Source organism: Equus asinus, chromosome X, assembly GCF_041296235.1.
Source record: "Equus asinus isolate D_3611 breed Donkey chromosome X, EquAss-T2T_v2, whole genome shotgun sequence".
In the NCBI taxonomy this organism is placed as follows: Eukaryota; Metazoa; Chordata; class Mammalia; order Perissodactyla; family Equidae; genus Equus; species Equus asinus.
Window position 1 is genome coordinate 111,693,238 of NC_091820.1, and position 22,084 is coordinate 111,715,321.

Sequence of the window (22,084 nt, forward strand, 5' to 3'; positions counted from 1 at the left end):
AATAACAGATTGAGTAAAGTTACTGAGGACCCATATGTGAATGGGATCTGGAATGCACATGGAGGATTAGACCTAGATTGGAAGAGGACTAGCTCTTATTTTAACAGTAGAAGGATGGCTTCTACTAGTTAGTTTGGTAGTAGTAGGTAGTAGGAAGTTGGTTTCCCATGTGGAAACTTATATCTTATCTTTAAGAGGTGAGTTATTTGGTAAGATTGAAGGGACTGTTGAAGAGTTGGAGTTTTGAGGAGAATGGAGAGGCTTTGAAAGAATCACTGGAGAGAATGAGCTGAAAACATGAGAGGATTCCCCAGGAATATTGAAGGCCCACTTGAGGCTGGTGACTACAAATTCAGAGTGGTACCAATTTATTCAACGGTGTGATTTTCTCTTGCAGTGTTTTACAGCTCTAGGGTGGAGAGAAAAGGCTGTGAACCAGATGACAGGATCTTTAATGAATGAGTAGAGGACAGCAAAGAGGGAGTTAAGGTGTAACCAAATGGTGTGAAACTCAGAGGGACAAGAATCAGGGTTTTTTACCTGAGGGTGAAGGAGGAATTGTCTGGAAGTTGTAGTGTGGCTGAAAGAGGATGCTCACCTCACCTCCCAACTCTGCAGTACATGTAGCATGTTCATATAAACCACTTTCACTTGAAAGGGCTGTCAGGGAAGCTCCATCCTCATGAGAAAGCCAAGAATATCAATGGATATTCAGGGATGAGTTGGAGGATGGTAGGAGAGTTTGCTAATCATGGGATGGTGTTCCAGGAGGCACAGCAGAAGTACCTGGAAGTTAAGGTAGAAATGAGAGGTCAGGAACAGGGAGAAGAAGCACAGAGGAATATGGGGATGAGGTTGGAGGAGAGGAATAATGATAAAAACAATAATAGTAATTTAATAATAACAATAATAATAATTTAACAATGATTTGCATACTTTGCTTTTAATCCTCATAAGAACATGATAAAGTAGAGCTTTTATTTTACAGATGAGAAGACAGACACAGAGTTTAAGTGAGTTGCCCAAGGTCACAGAGCAAATAAGCTGAACTGGGTGCTTACATATTGGGTGATGACAAAGGCAAACAGGGATTTGAGTGAGGCACGGTGGGTTCAGCTTATCACAGGTTTGGTAAGATGGTGAGAACTGACAGTCTTCTGATAAATAGGGGGCTCTCAGGTCTCTCCAAATTTAGCTGTATTTGGGACTAGAGGCGTGGGCTGCTGTTTTGTTGGTGTTCTGTATATTGCTCAGTATGGAATGATCCAGGCAGTGGTGAGGCCAGTGAGTTTTCTCACCTGTGCTCTGTGAGTGATTGGTGGTGGGAGTAGTGGTGTGAATCTTAGGTATGTCTTGTCTTTGTGGAGAATATAAAGCCAGGCTGCAGGGAGCTCTAAGGTGTAAGACTGAGAGGCAGTTTGTGGGAAAATCGACCTTAATGGAAGACTTCACAGGCTTTCTGAGAGATGTGAGGCCCAGCAGGAGTCTGGCAGGGGTCCAATTCTTTCTTGCAGTGAAAGCAGCTTCTCCAGCGTTCAAAGCTGTGGCCTACCTCCTAAAGAAAACTTTCTTTGCTGGACACTCTGGAGGGTTTTGGTACCAAGCTTATTGCTCACAGAAGCTTATGAAGAAGAAAAGGAGGCCTTACTGCAAACTTCCATGGGCAGCGTTTTAGAGCCTCATGTCAAGAAGACCCTATAAAATCTTTTCAAAATTCTAAGAAGGCAAATACAATCATTAAATGTTTAATGCTTATTATAGCTAGGTTACTTATTTTAGTAAAATACATGATAGACTTTAATTTTCTGTGTCCTGTGCTGCATGTACATTGAGGACCCTTGTAAAATAAATTGCACAGAACATTTATGCACAAATTATAGTACAGAGAGCATGCATGTCTAAAACATAAAGTTCCTTTATAACTATATATCACATGAATAAATGAAGTTAATTATTTTAATTTTTGAAGAGGTTTACTTTGAGGTATTTCTTCTTTTGTGACATATTGTAACAATGATTTATTTGAAAATGAGTCCTTTGTCAGGAGCAAACCCTCAATTATAATCTTGGAAAAACAGAATCCACTTTATCATGATACACTTACAACACAAAACTAGAAACACCTTGTGGTGAAAAGCGGGCCCTGCTTATGCATCTGTGTAGGTGAGTTATGAATGAAGGTATTCATGCACACTTGCAGAACTAAACACCTCTTTAATACTAATGACCTAACTTGGCATCTGTCATAAGCCAGATTCGGTTTCTGTGATTATCAGAGTGTATGAAAGTGGATTGAAATATGTATGTACATGTAGCTATATATCTATTCCCATGCATGTGGGATTTGTTATAATTTAGAGTATGTATAATTTTTATAGAATTAAAAGTTAGCTATTAATTCTAGTATTGCAAATATTCAGCATAATACTTTTTAATAAGTCTAAAATTAGAAGCTTTCTCAAACAAAAAGTTCAAGAAATTAGGAAATCCATGTAGGTGTTAATTTTTGAGTCCATCAAGTTAAATTTTATTTACTAGTGGAACATTTAGGTATTACTATGGTGTTATCACATACAGACCAAATAAAAATTACATATTTTCACTCATCTCAAACTACTTAATAATAACTGTTTATTGCTGATATAATGTATTTATTGTTACATGGTAGGCTCCCAGAGCGATGTGAGAGTTGCCAGGAGAGGAAAGCTGTTTGGCAAGAAGCCCAACGGTGTAGCACTAATCATAGCTTGGGGTCTGGGCTTCAGTTTTGCATGTTCATAAACTCAATATTCTAAATGCCACAGAGTTGATTGATGCTGAGGATGCGGATTCACGCTAAGGACCTTCACAAGAGACTGATGTATAAACCAGGATGTCAATTTATTAATTTACAAAGACAAACTATTGTTCATGCAGATTTGATTTGAAAACAGTAAATTCTTTCCAGGCAGATGGTCATGGGAAGCTAAATTATAATCAGAAGATTATTGCTACTGTAGAATCAAGGCAAGGTGAGTTAGTTGTACAGTTCAAACACATAGTAGCATTTGTTATGATTGCTCCAAGCTCCCATCTTCCCCAGTATAGAGTATTTTCCCCTGGAGAGGCTGGTGTATTAGTTTTCCAGGTCAGGGCACATCCACCCCACCGCTTGAGTAGCGCCTGTTTAGGTTTGTGTATTTTTCTATGCTTTCTTTGCCGATCAAAACCCTTGATTCTTTCTCCTTTTTAAAATTACATCAGTAAACCGTGATTCTTTAGCTGTTATCTCTTCAGTCAAGTTAGTCTAGTATTGCTCGCCTAGAGGCCATTCTATCATTCAAGGAGATTACCTCTCTTCATTTATAGCTCAACTTGATAGGTATGGGTGTGAGGCAGGGGACGGCAACCTAGTGAATAATTCTATGGGGTCACCTCACTGTGGCCCGTGAATATAGTTGCTAGATTAAAATACAGGACGCCCAATTAAATTCAGTTAACAAGGAATTATTTTAGTATAAGTATGTCCCAAATATTGCACGAGGTATAGTTATACTAAAAAAAGTATTCATTGTTTATCTAAAACTGAGATCTGTGTGTCCTGCATTTTTATTTGCTAAATTTGGCAAGCCCACGAGTACATTAACATGATGGCATAAGGCTTGCCTGAGTTCATGCTGGTCCTTAAGCACCAATCCATTCGGTTGCCTCAGGGCACAAAAACCATTTCCACTAAAAAATTATTTAGGCTAAGAGTAGGTAGCAGCGAAACACGGAATAATCTTGACCCTTTGAGGAACCCGTAACTGACGCAACTGCCATAAATGCTGCCTGGCTTGATTTCCCCGCCCCGTCCATTCTTCTCTTCCTGCAACTACGACGATTGCTCTATCTGTTCTTCCTTTTCAAGTCCCGCCCTTTGAGCTATCCGCTCTGGAGAGGAATCGGTAGCCCAAAAAGGGGCGGCAAAAGCGCCGACGTGTTCAGAGGAGCGGAAGTAGTCAAATTTCATTGAGAAGCGTAAAGTGCGGCTGCCTGTCTCCCTTTCCGGAAAACGACAACAGCTCCGACTGTCAGTGCCGGCCTTCCTCGTGTAAGGGGATCTGCCTGACCCTTGCTAATTCAATTTTTTCCCCATTCCGGGCCCTTCCCTATCGTCGCCCCCTTCACCTTGGATCATGTTCAAGAAGTAAGGACATGCTGTGGCCTCCGTCGGCTGCTCACAAAGGCGGTGGGGGTGGGGAAGAGGGCGAGAGCAAAGATCCTATTTCTCTCTCCCCTACCCCTGCCATCCTTATTCCCTAAGATCTTCTATAATACTATGCTCTCACTTGCAACACTTCTTTAAGCTTCCCATCCCTAATCCTCAATAGGGGTTCGGACCTCCCACACTTGTTTTCTTTCTCCTTGCCTCTCTTTTTCCCCCTCTTCCAGTCCTATTTCCATTCCTAGGGTTCTACCAATTACATCCTTGCGCTGTGATTTAGGGGCATATCCTCTTTAGCTGAGAGGAGAGCCCTGCACTCAGTGCCGTGTGTTTATTAGTTATGAACTGGATAAGGGAAGGCTTGACTTCCTGGGTCATGGGAGTGAAGGAGTCTGGGTGACAGGAAGGAAGCAAGCGGCCTGTCATGCCTTTTGCCTAGCTGCCAGATTAACCTTGGCTTAAAAATAGCGTGATTGCCTTATAGGCTATTCAGTGTAAGGAAGACAAAAAGTCTTTGGGAACCTACCTAGTCGGTTTGCCTTCCAGATTTGGTAGACACAAAAAGCAAAGGGGGAAAATGGGCAAAGGAAGGTGGGTTTTTTGCATGACATTTTGAGCAAAAATAAATAGGGATCTTAGAAATCATCATCATCATCATCACTTTTTAAAAAATCTCGGCAGATTACATAGCCTAACAGGTGCCGATTTTCTGTATTACATTTGGGTTGATCTTTTGTATTTCAACACTTGGGGGGTTTTCTGTTTTCTTTTGTTTTTTTCACACAGGTTTTGTTAGATGGGAATCTTTGTTTCTTCCTGGGTAGAAGTGAGTAAGATTTTCCAGGAAAGGCATTTGTGTAGCTGATTACAGATTATAATGTGAAATATGCCTCATATTCTCCCCCTACCCCCACTAATTGTGTATACATGACAGCTTATTTTAATGGTGTATTAAGACGTTGGTTTTGTGCTGGACAGAATAAAAGGGAAATGGTATTTTTAAAAACAATTCATTTCATAATTATTTTAGGCATCTAAATACTTGCTTGGGAATAGATGACTAAAACAATACCTTTAGCTGTTCTGATATGTCTTCTTAGAAATGCCTTTTTTTCTTGCAAAAATCATTTGGCAGATTCGATGAAAAAGAAAATGTGTCCAACTGCATCCAGTTGAAGACCTCAGTTATAAAGGGTATTAAGAACCAATTGGTAGAGCAATTTCCAGTTATTGAACCATGGCTTAATCAAATCATGCCTAAGAAAGATCCTGTCAAAATAGTGCGATGGTAAGTCTTTATTTTTCTCTATGTAAAGCTCAGAGTAGCTGAATGTTGTATAATTAGATTGCACTCATAAAAAATGGAGTTATTTTCACATTAACTATTGATAGATTAATTGTGGGAGTAGATGAATAGAATAAAACATCAATATTTGTATTTTCAAATGTTTTTCTGTGTTTGCGAAAAATGTGGCTTTGTGTACTGTTTTATTAAAGAGTTAGATGTTTTTATTTAGAATTGGATTTAATTTATTTCCATTTATACTTTAAAGATTTGTTTTATTGAATTATCTAACAGTGAAATTAAAATAACAAAATGTGAAGTAAAATAGTAGTAGGTCATATTTTTCTCTTTTTTCCTACTGCATTGATATGGTAGGTAAAACAATTTAAACAATGTTTTTTTACCCATATCTTTATTGAAATTAAAAGTTTGCTGTATCTCTGTATATGCATGTTTCATATTATACATTATTTAAATGATGTTTGGCATATTCATTTTTGAAAGAAAATATCTAACTTGGTATTTTGTGACATTTGTCTTACAGCCATGAACATATAGAAATCCTTACAGTAAACGGAGAGTTACTATTTTTTAGACAAAGAGAAGGCCCTTTTTATCCAACCCTAAGGTTACTTCACAAATGTAAGTCTTGTTAGAAATTATGTATTTGGGGATATGAAGAGACAAAAAAGGTGTTGAAAGTGACTTCTGGTAGTTAACTTATTTATTAGTACTAGGTAATATGGAATATAAAACTTAGATGACTCCCCATCTTGTGGTAAATCTGAAAAATGCAAATTGTTTCATCATGCATTCCAGAAAGCCCAAGAAAGAGCATTCATTCATCCTTTCAACAAATATTTATTGAACTTACTATGTGCCAGGCATTGAGCTAAGTACTCAGAATGTGATGGGAAGCAAAGACAGACGTGGTCTCTGTCCCTTGAAGTCAACAGTCTAGTTGGGGGAATAGACAACAATTGGATAATTACACAAATATATATTCCCAAACTATGATAAATGCTGTGAGCATTTTCTTTTAAATTTGTATCTAGATTTGCCTCATAGAGATAATTCTGTATAAGGGAAAGCATTGGCTAATTGTGGGAGTCCCAGTTATTGTTAGTTGAGTGCCAAGGTCAGGTGTTATGAAACAAAATAATGTTTATTAAGTATCCACCTTTGCATGTTGTTAGATTGAGTACATTACAAAAGAAAATCCAAGGGAAGATACAGTCCCAGTGCACAAGCAGTTTTTAGTTTTTTTTTAAAGATTTTATTTTTTTCCTTTTTCTCTCCAAAGCCCCCCAGTACATAGTTGTATATTCTTTGTTGTGGGTCCTTCTAGTTGTGGCACGTGGGATGCCGCCTCAGCGCGGTTTGATGAGCAGTGCCATGTCTGCGCCCAGGATTCGAACCAATGAAACATTGGGCCGCCTGCAGTGGAGCGCGCGAACTTAACCACTCGGCCACGAGGCCGGCCCCTGCACAAGCAGTTTTTAACTGTGAAGTAAAATTTCTGCTTTTCAAACTAGTATGTATCTGGTATTCTAGCCAAGAGGCAGAAAGGGAGTGACTGGCGGGCTCTATAGGTGGTATTGATGACTTAACTAATGAGTTTGGTTTTTGGTAAGAGGAGATAAATTATGAATTACCTGGTGGAGCAGAGGTCTGGAGCAGTAAAGCTATTAGGCACGTCTTAAAAGAGGTGAAGCACTTTAATGTTTATAAAAGAATATTTACAATTATTTGATTAAGTATTGATTTCATCAGGTTAAAAAAACCACAATGGAGAGAAAGTGTCCTGATGCAATGGGAAAATGTTTAAAATGAAAATACTTTGGTAACATTAAGACATTTTGATGACATTAATTCCTACTCAACTAAAAGAGAACAGAGACAAAATAATCAAATGTATTGCATGAATCTAGATTGGATTCTGGTTTGAAAAACACAAAATTCAAGCACTCCTCCTCTCTGCAAAATAGATATAAAAGACTTTGTTGGGACTGTTGGGGAAAATTTGAATATGGTTTAGCTATAATATGATATTATAGAACTGTTGTTAAATTTTTAGGTATTATACTAGTATTGTGGTTATGTAGGAGAATGACTTTATTCTTAGGTGATGTGTGCTTATTTATGGTGAAGCGTCATTTCTGAAATTTCAAATTGTAGAGGGAAAGAATGTATGTGTATAAATAGAAAGAGGTAAAGCAAATATAGCAAAGTGTTAATGAGCAGTTGTTGAGTCTAAGTGGATGGTGCACAGGTGTTCGTTGAACTGTTCTTCCAGTTTTTCTATATGTTAAACATTTTCATAATAAATTAGAAGAAAAAGATGTTCCTATTTAATAATATTTTGCTGGGAAACAAACTTTTAGAACATCTTAAAGTTATTCTTGTGCAAGAAGCAGGATAATATGGTGGTTAAAAGTATGTGCTTGGAGTTAGGCAGATCTGGGTTCGATTCTCAGTGCATGTCACTTTTGTCAAGTCACTTAACCTGTTTAAGCCTTGTTTTCTTATCTTTAAAAATGGACACAATTGTATATTACATCTCCCAGGATTGTGAAGATTAAATGAGATAGTGCATGTAATGCAGCTAACACAATGCCTAGGACATAGTAAGTGCTCAATATATGATAGCCATTATCATGCTGTAGTAATTGTTCAATAAATGTCCACTACTACTATTTATTTTCATCATCATGATCAGGATCATCATCATCATTATAAAGGGAAGATACTAATGAGGATGGAGATCTAGAAAACAAATTATGGCTTGTGAGTAGTAAATGCATTCATTCATTCAGGTTCCTTTTTATCAGTAAGATGTTTATATTAATTTGGAGCCATGTTTAAATTAATTTGTAGTCTTGGTAGGAAAAAGACTTACTTGTTCTCTGACTAGTGGGAGGGCTAGTGGTAAGATATTAAAATGAATGAATTTTACCCATTATTGTTGTTATTATTTCTAGAGAGCCCTGAGAACCCTAAAAAGTTTTTCCCCCAGTCATTGTTTTAATTCCTTCAGGGATCCTTTAATTGTTAGGTTATGAATCATTTGTAGACACACATACACACAGGAAAATAAATTTTTTAAGATTACAAAGGGAATGTGTTCATTCTAGAGATTTGGAAAATACAGAAACAAAGTCACCTGTATTCCCATGACCTAGAGATAACCATTGTTAGTATATCAGTGTACTTCCATCCAGTTATTTCCTGTGTTGTGTGTGTGTATCTGTGTAAATGTATATTTTTTTCCTTTTTTAAATTGGCCTCTCTGTTAGTTTTTTTTAACTTATAGGCTTTATTTTTTAGAGCAGTTTTAGGTTTACAGAAAAATTGGGCAGAAAGTACAGAGTTCTTATATACTTCTCCCCCCTTCCTTTATTATTAAAATTTTGCATTGGTGTGATACATTTGTTAGAATCGGTGAACCAATATCAATACATTATTATTAACCAAGGAGCATAGTTTACATTAGGGTTCATTCTTTGTGTTATACGTTCTGTGGGTTTTGCCAAATGCGTAATGTTATCTACCCACTGTTTTAGGACCATACAGAATGGTTTCACTGCCCTGAAAATCCTCTGTGCTCTGCCTATTTTTCCTTCCCTTATCCCCTCCCCCCACCCCCTAGCAACCACTGATCTTTTTGGTAGTTTTTTATTCTGCTTTTTCCTCTTAACACTATATTATGAACATTTCCAAGTGATTGCATTTTCTCCAAAACCATGCTTCTATTTATATAGATATTATAGACATACCTCAAATCATTTATCTCTTACTTTACTGTTGGACATTTAGGTTGATTCTAGTTTATTTCTGATGTAAATATTAGTGCTGCAGTGAATATCTTTCTACCTAAATATATTGTACATCTCTCATGTTTTCCTAGGATAAGTTCCTAGAAGTAGAATTACTGAGTCAAAGAGTTTGAACCTTTTCAAGGCTATTAATACATCTTGCCAAATAGTCCTAAAGAAAGGTTGTACCCATTTGTAAGCCTACTAGCAGTATGTGGGAATGCCAGTTTTCCTACATTCTTGCTAGCATTGGAAATTGCTTACAAATATTTACCAATTTGATTAGTGAAGGATGGCGTTTCCATTTTATTTTGCACCTGTCAGAGTACTATAATTTGGGGAAATATCTGTTCATGTCCTTTGCCTTTTCCTGTGAGTCATTAGTCTTATTAATATATGTAATGTATTTCTTTTCTTCTAGATCCTTTTATCCTGCCACACCAACAGGTTGATAAAGGAGCCATCAAATTTGTACTCAGTGGAGCAAATATCATGTGTCCAGGCTTAACTTCTCCTGGAGCTAAACTTTACCCTGCTGCAGTAGATACTATTGTTGTATCCTTCCCAGGCTATAACTGTTGAAAAATGTATTCATTTTATTCTTGTCGTTACTGAAAGATCTGTCATCCAAGAGAACATCAGATGTACTTTTTTGGAGATTACTGTTGTCTCATGCCTTTCTGGTTACATTTGAAGATGTGGGAAGTAGCATTATTTCTTGAGACTAGATTATGTCCCATTTTAGAAGTTAAATGAGAACAAGTAATAAAAGAGTCCCAGCTGCATTTCAGCCCAGATAGGCCCAATGTTATCAGACTCAGGACACGGTATAAAACTCTTGATTATTAATGGAGAGGATGTATATGATATGATTGGATCACTTCTCTGGACATCAGTTTGCTGCTATGACATTTGACTTACCCAGATACACTGGAGGAAAAGCACTCAAAAGGGAAAAGAACTTAGGCACTAGGTAGGGTGTTAGAAGTGGATATTGGGAAATATTAGCAATCCCCAACTTTTATTTTAAAATTCATTTTAAGTTGGTTGTTTGGGGCTCAGAACATGTTTTCTCAAAGAGAAATGTTAGTCCCAGATAGTCCTTAAGGAGTTATTCAACTCATAATGTTGCTGAACAATTCTGCATTATTTCCATTTCTACCGTGCTGTTTCAGCTATAATGTAGATTAAATAGGTTATTGTCAACTACTCTGGACAAAAGGACATCTTCTTTGTCATAGATAAGGTGGCCATTTGTGTCAGGTTCAGAAAAGGAACCATACTTGGTGGGAATGCGGAAATCATTGTAGAGTGGGCGGGCCATTGGAATCGGTTTAAGAATGTGTCCCCGAGGCCAGCCCGGTGGCACAGTGGTTAAGTTTGCACGTTCTGCCTCTCAGTGGTCTGGGGTTTGCTGGTTCGGATCCCGGGTGTGGACATGGCACTGCTTGGCACGCCATGCTGTGGTAGGTGTCCCACGTATAAAGTGGAGGAAGATGGGCACGGATGTTAGCCCAGGGCCAGTCTTTCTCAAAAAAAAAAAAAAAGAATGTGTCCTGTGTTCACAAGAAGGATGCCCTCTGTTATGGCAGTTACATCTAAGGGCTAGTGTAAGTTGTATGTTTATATCTTAGAAACAGCTTGTATTGACATAGATACTGGTCACATAATAGGTGCTCAAATATTTGTGGAACATTTGAATGAATGAATTGAAAACCAATGGAAAAAAGTATTCTGTGAGGACAGATTACCCTTTCAAGTTTATGGTTTTTTTAAGTGTGGTAAGTTTATAGTTCTGGAGTTTCTCTTAAATGGAAGATTTTCCCAGTATCTAGCCTTTACTTTTTAAATAATTTTTATTTTGAAATAATTATAGACTTTTAGAAAGTTACAAAACTAGTACAGAGAGGTACTGTGTACCCTTGAACTTTTACTTTTTAAAGTACGTGCTGCAGTGTTTAACATTCTAGATGCTTCAAATGATAACCAAGAACATTCTGGTTCTAGAAAGGTTGAAACTTACATTGGGTTCTTAAAGATAGTTTGGGGATATAATTGTTGTTTTAATGTGTACTTTACATAAAACCATCATTCACTGATTAAAACACTGGAACAATTGATATTTATTCATAATTTTTCATATTCACGTGTAAGAAATTTTATCTCCTTTTTTATGACTTATTCTGGTTTTGTTGGCACTGGGTTATAGTATTAACATTTGACTTAAAAATCAAGAATGATTATTAGATTAATTCATTTACCACTTACTGAGTATTTACAGCGTGCCCACAGAATCTCCTAGGTCTCTGCCCTGAAGGAGTTAATGGTCTAGGTGAGGATACAAAATGGGTTCAAAGTGGCTTAACTAGTAAGATTATTATTGTTTGACACCCCCCTCTCCCAGGCATTTTGATAGATAAATAGTTTTCTTAGCTGTGTGTTTTCAGGCAATCATGGCAGAAGGAAAACAGCATGCTCTGTGTGTTGGAGTCATGAAGATGTCTGCAGAAGATATGTAAGTCTCATGTTAGGCCCCTTAGCTTTTGAGATATGGGTAACCTATGCAGGAAGCATCAGAATTACAGGTGAAATTTGCTCTCATTCATACCACATCTTACAAATATTTAAGCACAGAAGCCTCACTTCTGATTTTTCCTAACACTTTAGGAAGTCATTGCCACCTATTTTGTCTCCAGGTTGCATTCTTTCTTAAGTACCCTGAAAAGAACTCGTGTGCCAACACAGCTGTTTTATATGTATGTATGTGGTATTTTAGGAATTTTTTATTTAGTATGATTTAAATTGGGTGGAGGGAAAGATGTTTTGCTGCTAGTTTTTAAAACAGTGACATAGTTCAGCACCACACAGTATTTATCTTATATCTTGAGCTGGTGGTATAGAATATTAAGGAAATATTAAAGATAAATTGCCAAAATATAGTCAACATATTTAAAAACTTTGTAACTCATTTGATGACCAAAGTGTTCCTATTAATTTAGTTTCAGGGTTAATTGTAACACTTTGATGTTCTCCTGGTATGGTGACATCATTAGTCTGTTTCTATAGACCCACTAGTCAGATCACTAGAGTCACTTTAAGATGTGAACTGCAGCAGAGTAATGTAGTTTAACGTAGACAATAATGTGTAATATAAATAAATTCCCTACATGTGGCTCAATAATTGCAAAATAGCAATGCACTTTAAATTATATTTACCGTGAGTAAGCCTATAAAAATGCATAACAGTATGTTTATGTGCTTTTTTCCTTCTACAGTGAGAAAGTCAACAAAGGAATTGGCATTGAAAATATCCATTATTTAAATGATGGGCTGTGGCATATGAAGACATATAAATGAGCCTCAGAAGAAATGCACTTGGGCTAAATATGGATATTGTGCTGTATCTGTGTTTGTGTCTGTGTGTGACAGCATGAAGACAGTACCTCTGTGGTTATGCTGAATAAATGCAACAGATGCTAAAATTCTGTTAGCTTCAAAAATTATTTTAATTTTTCTTAAACTCAAGTTAAAATTGAGTAACAAACTTGGACATTAAGAGGTATCTGGTAAGTAACCAAACTCAGACAACTTAATGCCCTTTCTTAGACTAATGATGTAAGAGGAAGGGCAGGACTTGGTAAAGGAAGTTGCTAGTATATGGCTGACCCCCCAGAGAATCTAACTGCTTAATTGGGCTAGACTGGGCAGCTAGAGCGGGAATTTTATTCCATTAACTCAGGGCCCCTTTTCTTTTGTATGTGTTTTTTGTTTGTTTGTTGTTGTTTTTGAACTTTTCATTATGGAAAATTCCAAACATTTATAAAAGTATAGGGAGAACAGTATAATGGACCTTTTCTGTATCATACCGTCACCCAGCATCAAGTCATGGCCAATCTTACATCTATATCTCACTCCTTCCCAGCCCACTCCCTGATTATTTTGAAGCAAATCTCAGATATATCATTTCATTCATAAGTACTTTAATATGTATCTTTAAAAGATAAGTGGTTTTTTAAAAATAAAAATCATAACCACAATACCATCATCACACCTAAAAAATTTAACTATTTCCTAATATGATTAAATATCTAGACTGTTCAAATATGTGACAAAAGGACCTGATTGTCTCTCGTTTAATTTTTTTAAACTGTTGGTTTGCTAGAAATAGGTACTGAACAAGGTCCATATATTGCATTTGGTTATTATTTATTTAAGTCTCTTTTAATCTGTAAGTTCCCCCTCCTCCCTTTCCCCTTTAAATTAATTATTTAAGAAATCTAGTTTTGTCTTATAGAGTTTCTTCCCACATTCTGTATTTTGTTGATTGTATCACTGTAAAGTAATTTAACTTGTTTTTATGCCCATGTATAGCCTGTAAACAGATTGGCTTGATCAGATTCAGGTTCAATTTATTTAGTGCCTTCTCTTGAAGCCAGGTAAAATCTTACTACACAGATGCCCAGGACTTCCAGATTTGGGTCCCCACTGTATTCCCCCAAGAATGTGTATCTCCTATCATAAGTGGCATATGAAGGCCATGACCTACTTCAGTAAGGACAGTAAACTGTTTGGGGAGTTAAATGAGCAGTTATGAATTTATATGGTGAATTTATATAGTGATAATAGGCCCTTCTTCCTAATAACTTTGCTGTTATTCTAGTGTCTCAGCCATCTTCATTTGGTTGTTTACAAATATATGACGTGTGATTTTATTTTTCAGATGGATACAGACATTTACAAGATTGTGGTGACCTGTGTTACAGTTAGAAGTTGGTGAGAAAGGTGAGGGTGGATAGTAAAAAGAGAGAGACCATTTGGCTGGCTGTTACAGCTTGGCCTCCCAAGAAATAACATAGGTGAAGGTTATAGATCCAGGGTCTGATCCTCAGAATGAGAAACTATTTCCCACTAATGAAACTTATAAGACTTGGAGATTCCCACATTAGAATGTAAATGTATTAAATTATAGTGATAAGTCTGCTTAGAGTAAGCAATTAGTAAACAGGAAGTTTATTGGTGAACATGGATAAGAGCAAAGGAAGGTTGATAATTTGGGGGACTGTTTCATCTGGGTTGGCGTAAGGTTTAGAGAATTTATCCTGCTTCATCATCAATTAGAATGCTTATGTCTGCCAAAATCTCTCTTTGCTAAGCTGTAGAGGTGCTCTGATATTTTACTTCCTATATCCTTTTTAAGTTCTATGTAGAATATTTTCCTTTGTTATGACAGTTATATTTTACAACTTATCATATTATATTATTTATTCCTGGTGGATAAAAGTGTAAATAGTCTCATCAGTAATACATTTATAAATCATCTTTTAGATAGTCTCATTTTATGCTGATTTACTGGTTTCAGATTCGTATGTCTCCCCATTTAGGGGATGAGGCACCCTATTTGAAGCCTGTAGTTCCTTATATTCTTACAAAGAGAATATATAGGTCATTTATGTCCAAACCAAACCTTGAACCTTTCTTTTTGGTACTACTAAGATTAATGTTAATTGACCAAGATTGCCTATGGAGTGTTAGCAATGAAAAACAAAGCACACGCACATATTAAAGAAGTTAAAACCTTTAATTCCTGGGTTTCTGAAATAATTTATCCTTGTTTCTAACCACTATTATGGTGGGTGTAGGGAACACTTTTAAAATATACAACATCATCAGTGCTTGTCTTTCTACTATACCGAGGTACACTGACTGTGTTGCCTTGGTGATGTGGACTAAATATGTATGTTTCCTGCTTCCCCTGGATCTGAGTCCTCAGGTCGTGGTGTTAAACAGGGGTGTCACTCTACACATGGGAGCCTGGTCAGTTTCTAAACATTAGGTCATGCGGGGAAGCGAATTCAAACAGGTTAAACTAGCAGATATATCAGCCTCTTTGGGCACTCTGCTTAAAGGAAACTTAGTTTACCCACATTCCTAAGAGCAGGAATACAGGGGGAGCCTGTTTTCTCTGAGGCATTGTGTCTTCAGTTCATTTTTAGTTTGAAAATTAATTTTGTGTTAAGTCAGCCTACAATCTAGCCTTTTCTGAGTATTTGCAGAAGTATTTCATTATAGTAAATATTTCATTTTTTATTGTTCATGAGAATATTAATAATGTAGCGATTATATATTAATGGGAATATGAAATGAATGTATACCCAAACAAAATGTGGTAAACATTTTAACTTTGTTTATCTAGGTTCCTTAATTTTGAGAATCTCTCTCTCGAGGCTCTTCAGGAAACTCAAAATGTTCCAATTTCTAAAGGAGTATCCACTAAAACTGATTTATAATGAAAGAAACAAAATGAAAATGTATGCATCTTATGTCAATATAACCATCACTTCTGAGGTCTCAAGCAATCAGAAACTTACCCAAGTTATTCAATAACCTGTAAGAGTTAGGCCATTAAAAAATATTTTGAAAGCCCTTTAGAACATTTAATGTTTAATGTGTTATTAACTGTATTAAGGCAGTACAAATTAGCTCAAATATAATTGTATTCTTAATATCCCAGTCTCAGCAGTAGTTCCTAAAGAAATCATGACTGTCAACATGGAGACTGATGCATGTAAATGTATACTTTGTATTACTATGTTTTTACACTTTGTATGTATACTTTACTTTTTTATAGCAGATAAAAGAATGAGTAGATATAATGAACTATAATACCAATTTGTTTAATGTTGTATTAAAACTAAAACTAAGTACTTGTAAAGGACTACAACTCCATCAGAATAGGAATGAATGAACGGCATTGAGAACCAGTTTTTAAATTTATGTTGAGACTGTTAGGCAGGTTGGTTGGTTGGTCTAAGAGGCTGGCCTCTTGGAGAATATAATTTATGTATGGAAAGAGATAGAAGAGATGATTCACTGGAATTTCTCCTAATATAATGTTCATTAGAACAGGTCATGGGGAGGAAAAATAGATAAAAAACATCCAAACTAATTAGTAGTATTAATATTTGCCTCTTAGAGTGAAAAACTAACACCAAATTTTATCCTTGAACACTTTGAGAAATAAAAGATTAGTGAAATAATTTCTACTTAAAACTCTAGTTGTTACACAGAATGACATGCCTCATTATTGTCCAATTCTATAATTAAATGGATTATCTTATACATTTTCTTTCTTCCCCAAAGCCCCAATACATAGTTGTATATTCTAGTTGTAAGTCCTTCTAGTTCTTCTATATGAGCCACTGCCACAGCACGGCTTCTGATGGATGAGTGGTATGGTTCCATGCCCAGGAAAGAAACCCAGGCTGCCAAAGTGGAGCGTGCTGAACTTTAACCAGTAGCCCATCAAGGCTGGCTCTCTCTTACACATTTTTGAGGTCCCATTTTAAAAGTAAAGCAAATCATGATTTCTTCATCCTAATTTTTATTGCTTTTGTTCCATTCCCCAATTTGAAAATACTTTAATTTTAGCCAATATGTGAATATGGAGGACTTCTAAGGCATAATCATTCACTTGACTCCCTTCCAGTTCATTGTAAGTGTTCTCAGAACTCTACCATGGGGGAAAAACCCTAACGTTAAAAGATACAAAGATTTAATTTTGTTTTCTTCTAATTTTATTTTTGTTTTATCATAAGATTTGATTGTCAATCATAACTATTAACTGTCATTTAATCTCTTATGGTGAAATAAGTAATTTCTCATTTTCACAAGCGTGTGAGCAAAAGACTGTGGTTTTTTTGTTGTTTTTTGAGGAAAATTAGCCCTGAGCTAACATCTGCCATAAGTTCACCTCTTTTTGTTGAGGAAGACTGGCCCTGAGCTAACATCCGTGCCCATCTTCCTCTATTTTATACGTGGGATGCCTAACACAGCATGGCTTTCCAAGCAGTGCCATGTCCGTACCTGGGATCCGAACCGGCGAACCCCGGGCCGCCAAAGCGGAACGTGTGCACTTAACCGCTGTGCCACCAGGCCAGCCTCCAAGACTGTTTTAAGCAATAAATTATTTCAGCATTTGCTTGGAGAAAGTGCCATTTCTCCAAACATATGCCTTGAAAACAAATCAAACTCAGTTCCCTTTTTGCCTCAGGGAAAGCCATACTGGGGAGACTTTTGAGGTTAGGCAATTAAGTTTTATTCTTACCAACTTCTATTTCAAAAGGGGACACTTTCTGTCTTTGTCCCCAAATACTGGGGTTGTCCTTCTATGTTGATGCATGATGAAGTCCTGAGGCTTGGAAACCTGCAAACCGATAAGATGATTTTGTGATGAAACTGCATTTAGGTTATTAATAGTCCTTGAATGAGCTTAAATTTGAGACAACTTTTAAAAGCAGCATGCCCTTTCTTCTAGCTTTGCTTCCCTATCAGTGGGGCTTGAAAGGTCTGTTCCTGCATACTGATGTTTTAACACATTTTTAGTTTCTCATGATCTGGAAGATTTTTATGTACTTCTTAGTCTGGATACTGCTTTCCTCAGTTCTCATGCTGTCCTATTCAGAATTCATTTCTTAAAGCCAAAACTCACTGTGCACTTAAACATCTGGACTAGATTGGGCAGGGTGAGGAGGATGGGAGGAGAGTCCTTTTCACCCTGTAGGCTCTGGACAGCATTCTTAGAGAGTTCACTTATCCAGGATTAGGAGAAAGTATGCTTTTGCATGACTAAGTTCTTTCTAAAGTTTGCTTTTGTCAGCATTTTAGATTTAAGAAAGTTCAACCTGACATGTATTTGAACATGGAGTAGAAACAGCTTCATTTACTGGGATAACAGCAATCTCTAACCCATCAAATTAGTATCTATCTCCTAAATAACTTTCAAAAAGCACATGACTGGAAAATATTTTTCAGTGGCAATGCTTTATTCTGTTTTAAAAATACTAGGGGCTAAATGTAGTAAAAACCTGGACACATACTGCACTTATTTTATGTCGTGTTTTACGAGGTGAAAATTTTATATTTTCTAAAATGTTTTGAAAGGAGTCCGCAAGGTAATTCCGCTTTCTTCCTCTCAAGTGCAGAGGTCTGAGAGAAGGCACATGGCCTCATTAGCTTCTGCGTGTTGTCAAACGCAATTCTCGCTCAAGCACCAAATGCCCAGATGCATTTAATGGGAATGCAGGAGTCTCACTTAAGCAGTGGTTTTTGCTGATATAAAGAGAAACATCTTGATTAAAGTAAAGGAGATAGAAACTATACCAATTTGGGCAATTTTGGCTCCAATAATGTCTAATTTGCCGTGAAAGGGGAATGTGTTCTAAGTTAATGTTCTTAAAAGCAACTTCTGAATTTCTCCTTAAAAAATATTTACTTTATAAAAAAGCTGTTTGAGGAAGAGCTGTTTTAGTGTATGGCACAGATGTTATCTTAAAACTATTAATTAAGGAGTTCCCTTGTGAATTTGAATATTCAATACCAGCTGTTATTCACACCAATATTTTATCAAGATATTTAATAAAAAGGATTGATACATATTTAACTGTGTAACGTGCTACTCTTGTTCAAATGGGTAAGAGGGAACGGGAATAACATTCCCTGAGCACCTACTGTATGCACAAGCTCAACTGACATATTAAGCTGAATCTTTACCATGTTTCCTTGAGGTAGATTTTAGTTCTTATCTTACAAATGAGGAAACTAAGGCTCCAGAGGGGTTGTGTAACTTTCCTGAAGATACATAGCTAATAAATGGCAGAATTGGGATTTGAATTGCCTGGTCGCAAAGCCTGTTCTACAGGAAATCTCCCCTCATTTCATAAAATGTTAACCTCAGCCCACAGTCGCATCACTATCTTTGTTTATGAGTTATTAGAGAGTATAAGTTGGCCAAGCCTCTGTTCCACAGTGGGAAAATGTGTGTAGGATTTGAATGCGATGAGTGGGTTGCAAATAGTGTCTTATTTGTGCTTTTGAGGGAATGTTTTTGTTTCCCTCTTCATCAGCAAGGGTATACTGGAAGAATCTTTTGAAATTGGACTCAGTCCTGAGGTCTGAACTTTTGCTATTATTAGTCACCAGGTGATTTGTGGCCATTTAAAGGGTTATGCCATTTAGAAGCCTTTGCTGGATTTTTTTAGAGAAGGATACAAGGGGGAGGGTTAGTTAAGAAGTGGGGGAGATGAAAGTATTGAGTGTAATGTGCAAAGGCAGGACTGGTAGCTGCTTTGAGATTATCAATATATCCAAAAGATAGATGAGGAAAAGGATTAGTGAATATTAAAATTAACGACAGTCTGAGAAGCTCCTCCCTTGTCCATGGTAATACCGTCAGTGTTCAAAGCACTTCAACAACTACTTTAGGAATGTTTTCTGGGCTACGGCATTTGATTATAACGTTTGAGTGTTGCTTAAGTTTTGTAAATAGTAAATTTTATAAACCAATACACTAAAATTTAGTAACTATAGTATGAATGATAGAGACAGAATAAAAGTAGATTATTTGAGATAAAACATTATGGAAATTAAAAAAATGATTGACAGGAGGAGTTTGGTTCAGTAATAATCTAAGGAAAAACGCTGAGGGGTCTAATCTACATTTTGCTCCAGATCCAATGCTTTAATTTTGAGAAGGAGGATTCAATGATTTAATTTTGAGGAGGAGGATTCAATGATTTAATTTTGAGGAGGAGGATTCAATGAGTTAATTTTGAGAAGGAAGATCTAGTGATTGAACTCATGCAAGGAGATGGCCTGGGGCCTGCTAAAAGTCAGGTTGCAATTTCCTTAGCATTCAAGACAAACAGAAAAATAAATAGGACTTTTAGAAGAAACTTCACATTTTCTCCCGTTCACGTGCCAGCCCCCTGCTGAGGAAGGGGTTTCACACTTCTGGAATTGGTTAGACCTTTGCTGTAACTGTAAAATACATACTGGATTTCAAAGACTTAGCATAAAAAGAATGTAAACTATTTCAGTTTTTTTCTGTTGATTACATGTTGAAATGACAATATTTTGGACATATTTGGCTAAATAAAATATACTAAAAGTAATTTCACTTGTGTCTTTACTTTTTTAATATGGCTACTTGAAACTGTAAAACTACACATGTAGCTCACATTCTATTTCTATTGGATGGCACTGGAATGGAGAATGGGCAGTATTCCCTGAAGGTTCCTTCTAGAGGTGAGTGCCTTAGAGTGGTAAATACGGAAAAGATCTCCAGTGCCAGTATTCAGTCTTCCATCAAGAAGGAAGGATCAGTTTTTCCCCTTTCCCCTCAGATGGTATGAGGCTGGTGTTTTGATTACTAGAACATCTCCATTTATTCAACACTTGGAGTACCTATGTGGATGTCTCATCAATCACTCACTAGATCAAAGCATTTCTTATTTTTTTTTCAAATGCAAGCCTGTCAGATATTAAGGCTATCCTTCCTCCCTCGTTCCCATCCATCCATTGAGAATCTGAGTCTTATTTTTAGATCTTGCTCTTCCTGCCAAAGCTTTTGCCATATTGCCAAAGGCGTAGCATAACCAATGTGGCCATTCTTGCATGGAATCAGTGAAAACTACTAAAGAAATGGGAATTATGTGGGTTAAAAGAAATAGCATTTATCAAATTGAGGACTTTTGAGACAAAAGGACCACCATATTCTAAAAATAAACTATGACTTGTTTTATTGGTTATGCAAAGCTTACATGAAGTGACTGACAACCCGTATAAGTCATGAGTTTGGGCTCCTTTTGTTTTCCACAAAATGGTAGGCCTAGTGTTGAGCTCATAGATACTCAATATATACAAGGAATATTATAGTGTATAGACTTCACGTGAATAAAGGTAGATTTCTCTTTATTATGATAGAGACCTGAGATATACACCATCATTTCATACTTTCCAAACAAATCATTTTCCCCATTACCCTTTAAGTACTTTATAGTATTTTTATCTCTGATGATACTGGAATTATTTTTTTTTGGTGAGGAAGCTTGGCCCTGAACTAACATCTGTTGCCAATCTTCCTCTTTTTGCTTGAGGAACTTGTCGTTGAGCTAACATCTTTGCCAATCTTCCTCTATTTTGTATGTGGGGTGCAGCCACAGCATAGCTTGATGAGTGGTGTGTAGGTCCGCACCCAGGATCCAAACCTGTGAACCCTGGGCTGCCGCAGTGGAGCGTGCAAACTCAACCACTACACCACTGGGCCGGCCTCTGGGTGATGATTTTTAATTAAACTATGGGGGACTCCTCTGCAGGGAGGTTGGCAAAGACTTCCGAATTTCTTTGTATGCCAAAAGAAAGCTAAACTTTTACAAACACATGCTCTTCACTTAACCACTCAGATATACATTGAATGCATCAATCCAAGTCAGCTGGCACTAAAAGGAACACAATATTCTTGACAAATGAAGGAAAAATTAGTGGAACATCATCACCAGAATCTGTGCTTTCAGTAACTTTTCTAATACAGGTGTGTCCTGCTTGTAAGCAAGCCCAACAAGGGTTTGTTTAAATACATTGCAGAAAAATCTGGGTGTCATAAATCAGATTTGATACACAAGCAATCTTTTAGCTACATGAAAAAAAAAGCCAAGGCGTCTAATTTATATTTTGCTTTGAATTCAATGTTTTAATTTTGAGAAGAAGATCTAGTGATTGAAATCACGCAAGGAGATGGCCTGGGGCCTGCTAAAAGTGAGGTTGGAATTTCCATAGCATTCAAGACAACCAGAAAGATAAATACAACTTTTAGAAGAAACTTCAAGTTTTCGCTCATTCACATCCCAGTCAGTGGGTCTCACATTTCTGGAATTGATTAGACTTGTGTTGTCCAATATGGCAGCCTCTAGCCATGTGTAAAATATATTCATCACAATCATGATAAATTTTCATTAGACCTCC

At 36.7% G+C, this 22,084-nt stretch overlaps 1 protein-coding gene across 5 annotated transcripts; it reads left to right on the forward strand.

The window, feature by feature from the left end:
* The first annotated feature begins 3,826 nt into the window (after positions 1-3,826).
* MCTS1 (MCTS1 re-initiation and release factor) lies at positions 3,827-18,720 on the forward strand. Of its 5 annotated transcripts, XR_011499896.1 has the most exons (8): positions 4,238-4,777; positions 5,322-5,474; positions 6,016-6,113; positions 9,708-9,841; positions 11,734-11,801; positions 12,562-12,852; positions 14,007-14,068; positions 15,480-18,720. XR_011499896.1 is itself a non-coding variant. In XM_044763528.2 (6 exons), exons 1-6 carry the CDS (start codon positions 4,158-4,160, stop codon positions 12,641-12,643), a joined length of 546 nt encoding a protein of 181 aa, XP_044619463.1. In that variant the 5' UTR covers positions 3,827-4,157; the 3' UTR covers positions 12,644-18,720. The 5 variants fall into 5 exon arrangements, 2 of the variants coding, with proteins under 2 accessions (XP_044619463.1, XP_044619462.1); XR_011499895.1 differs by having other exon boundaries at positions 12,562-14,068; XR_011499894.1 differs by having other exon boundaries at positions 14,007-18,720.
* Positions 18,721-22,084: the final 3,364 nt, after the last annotated feature.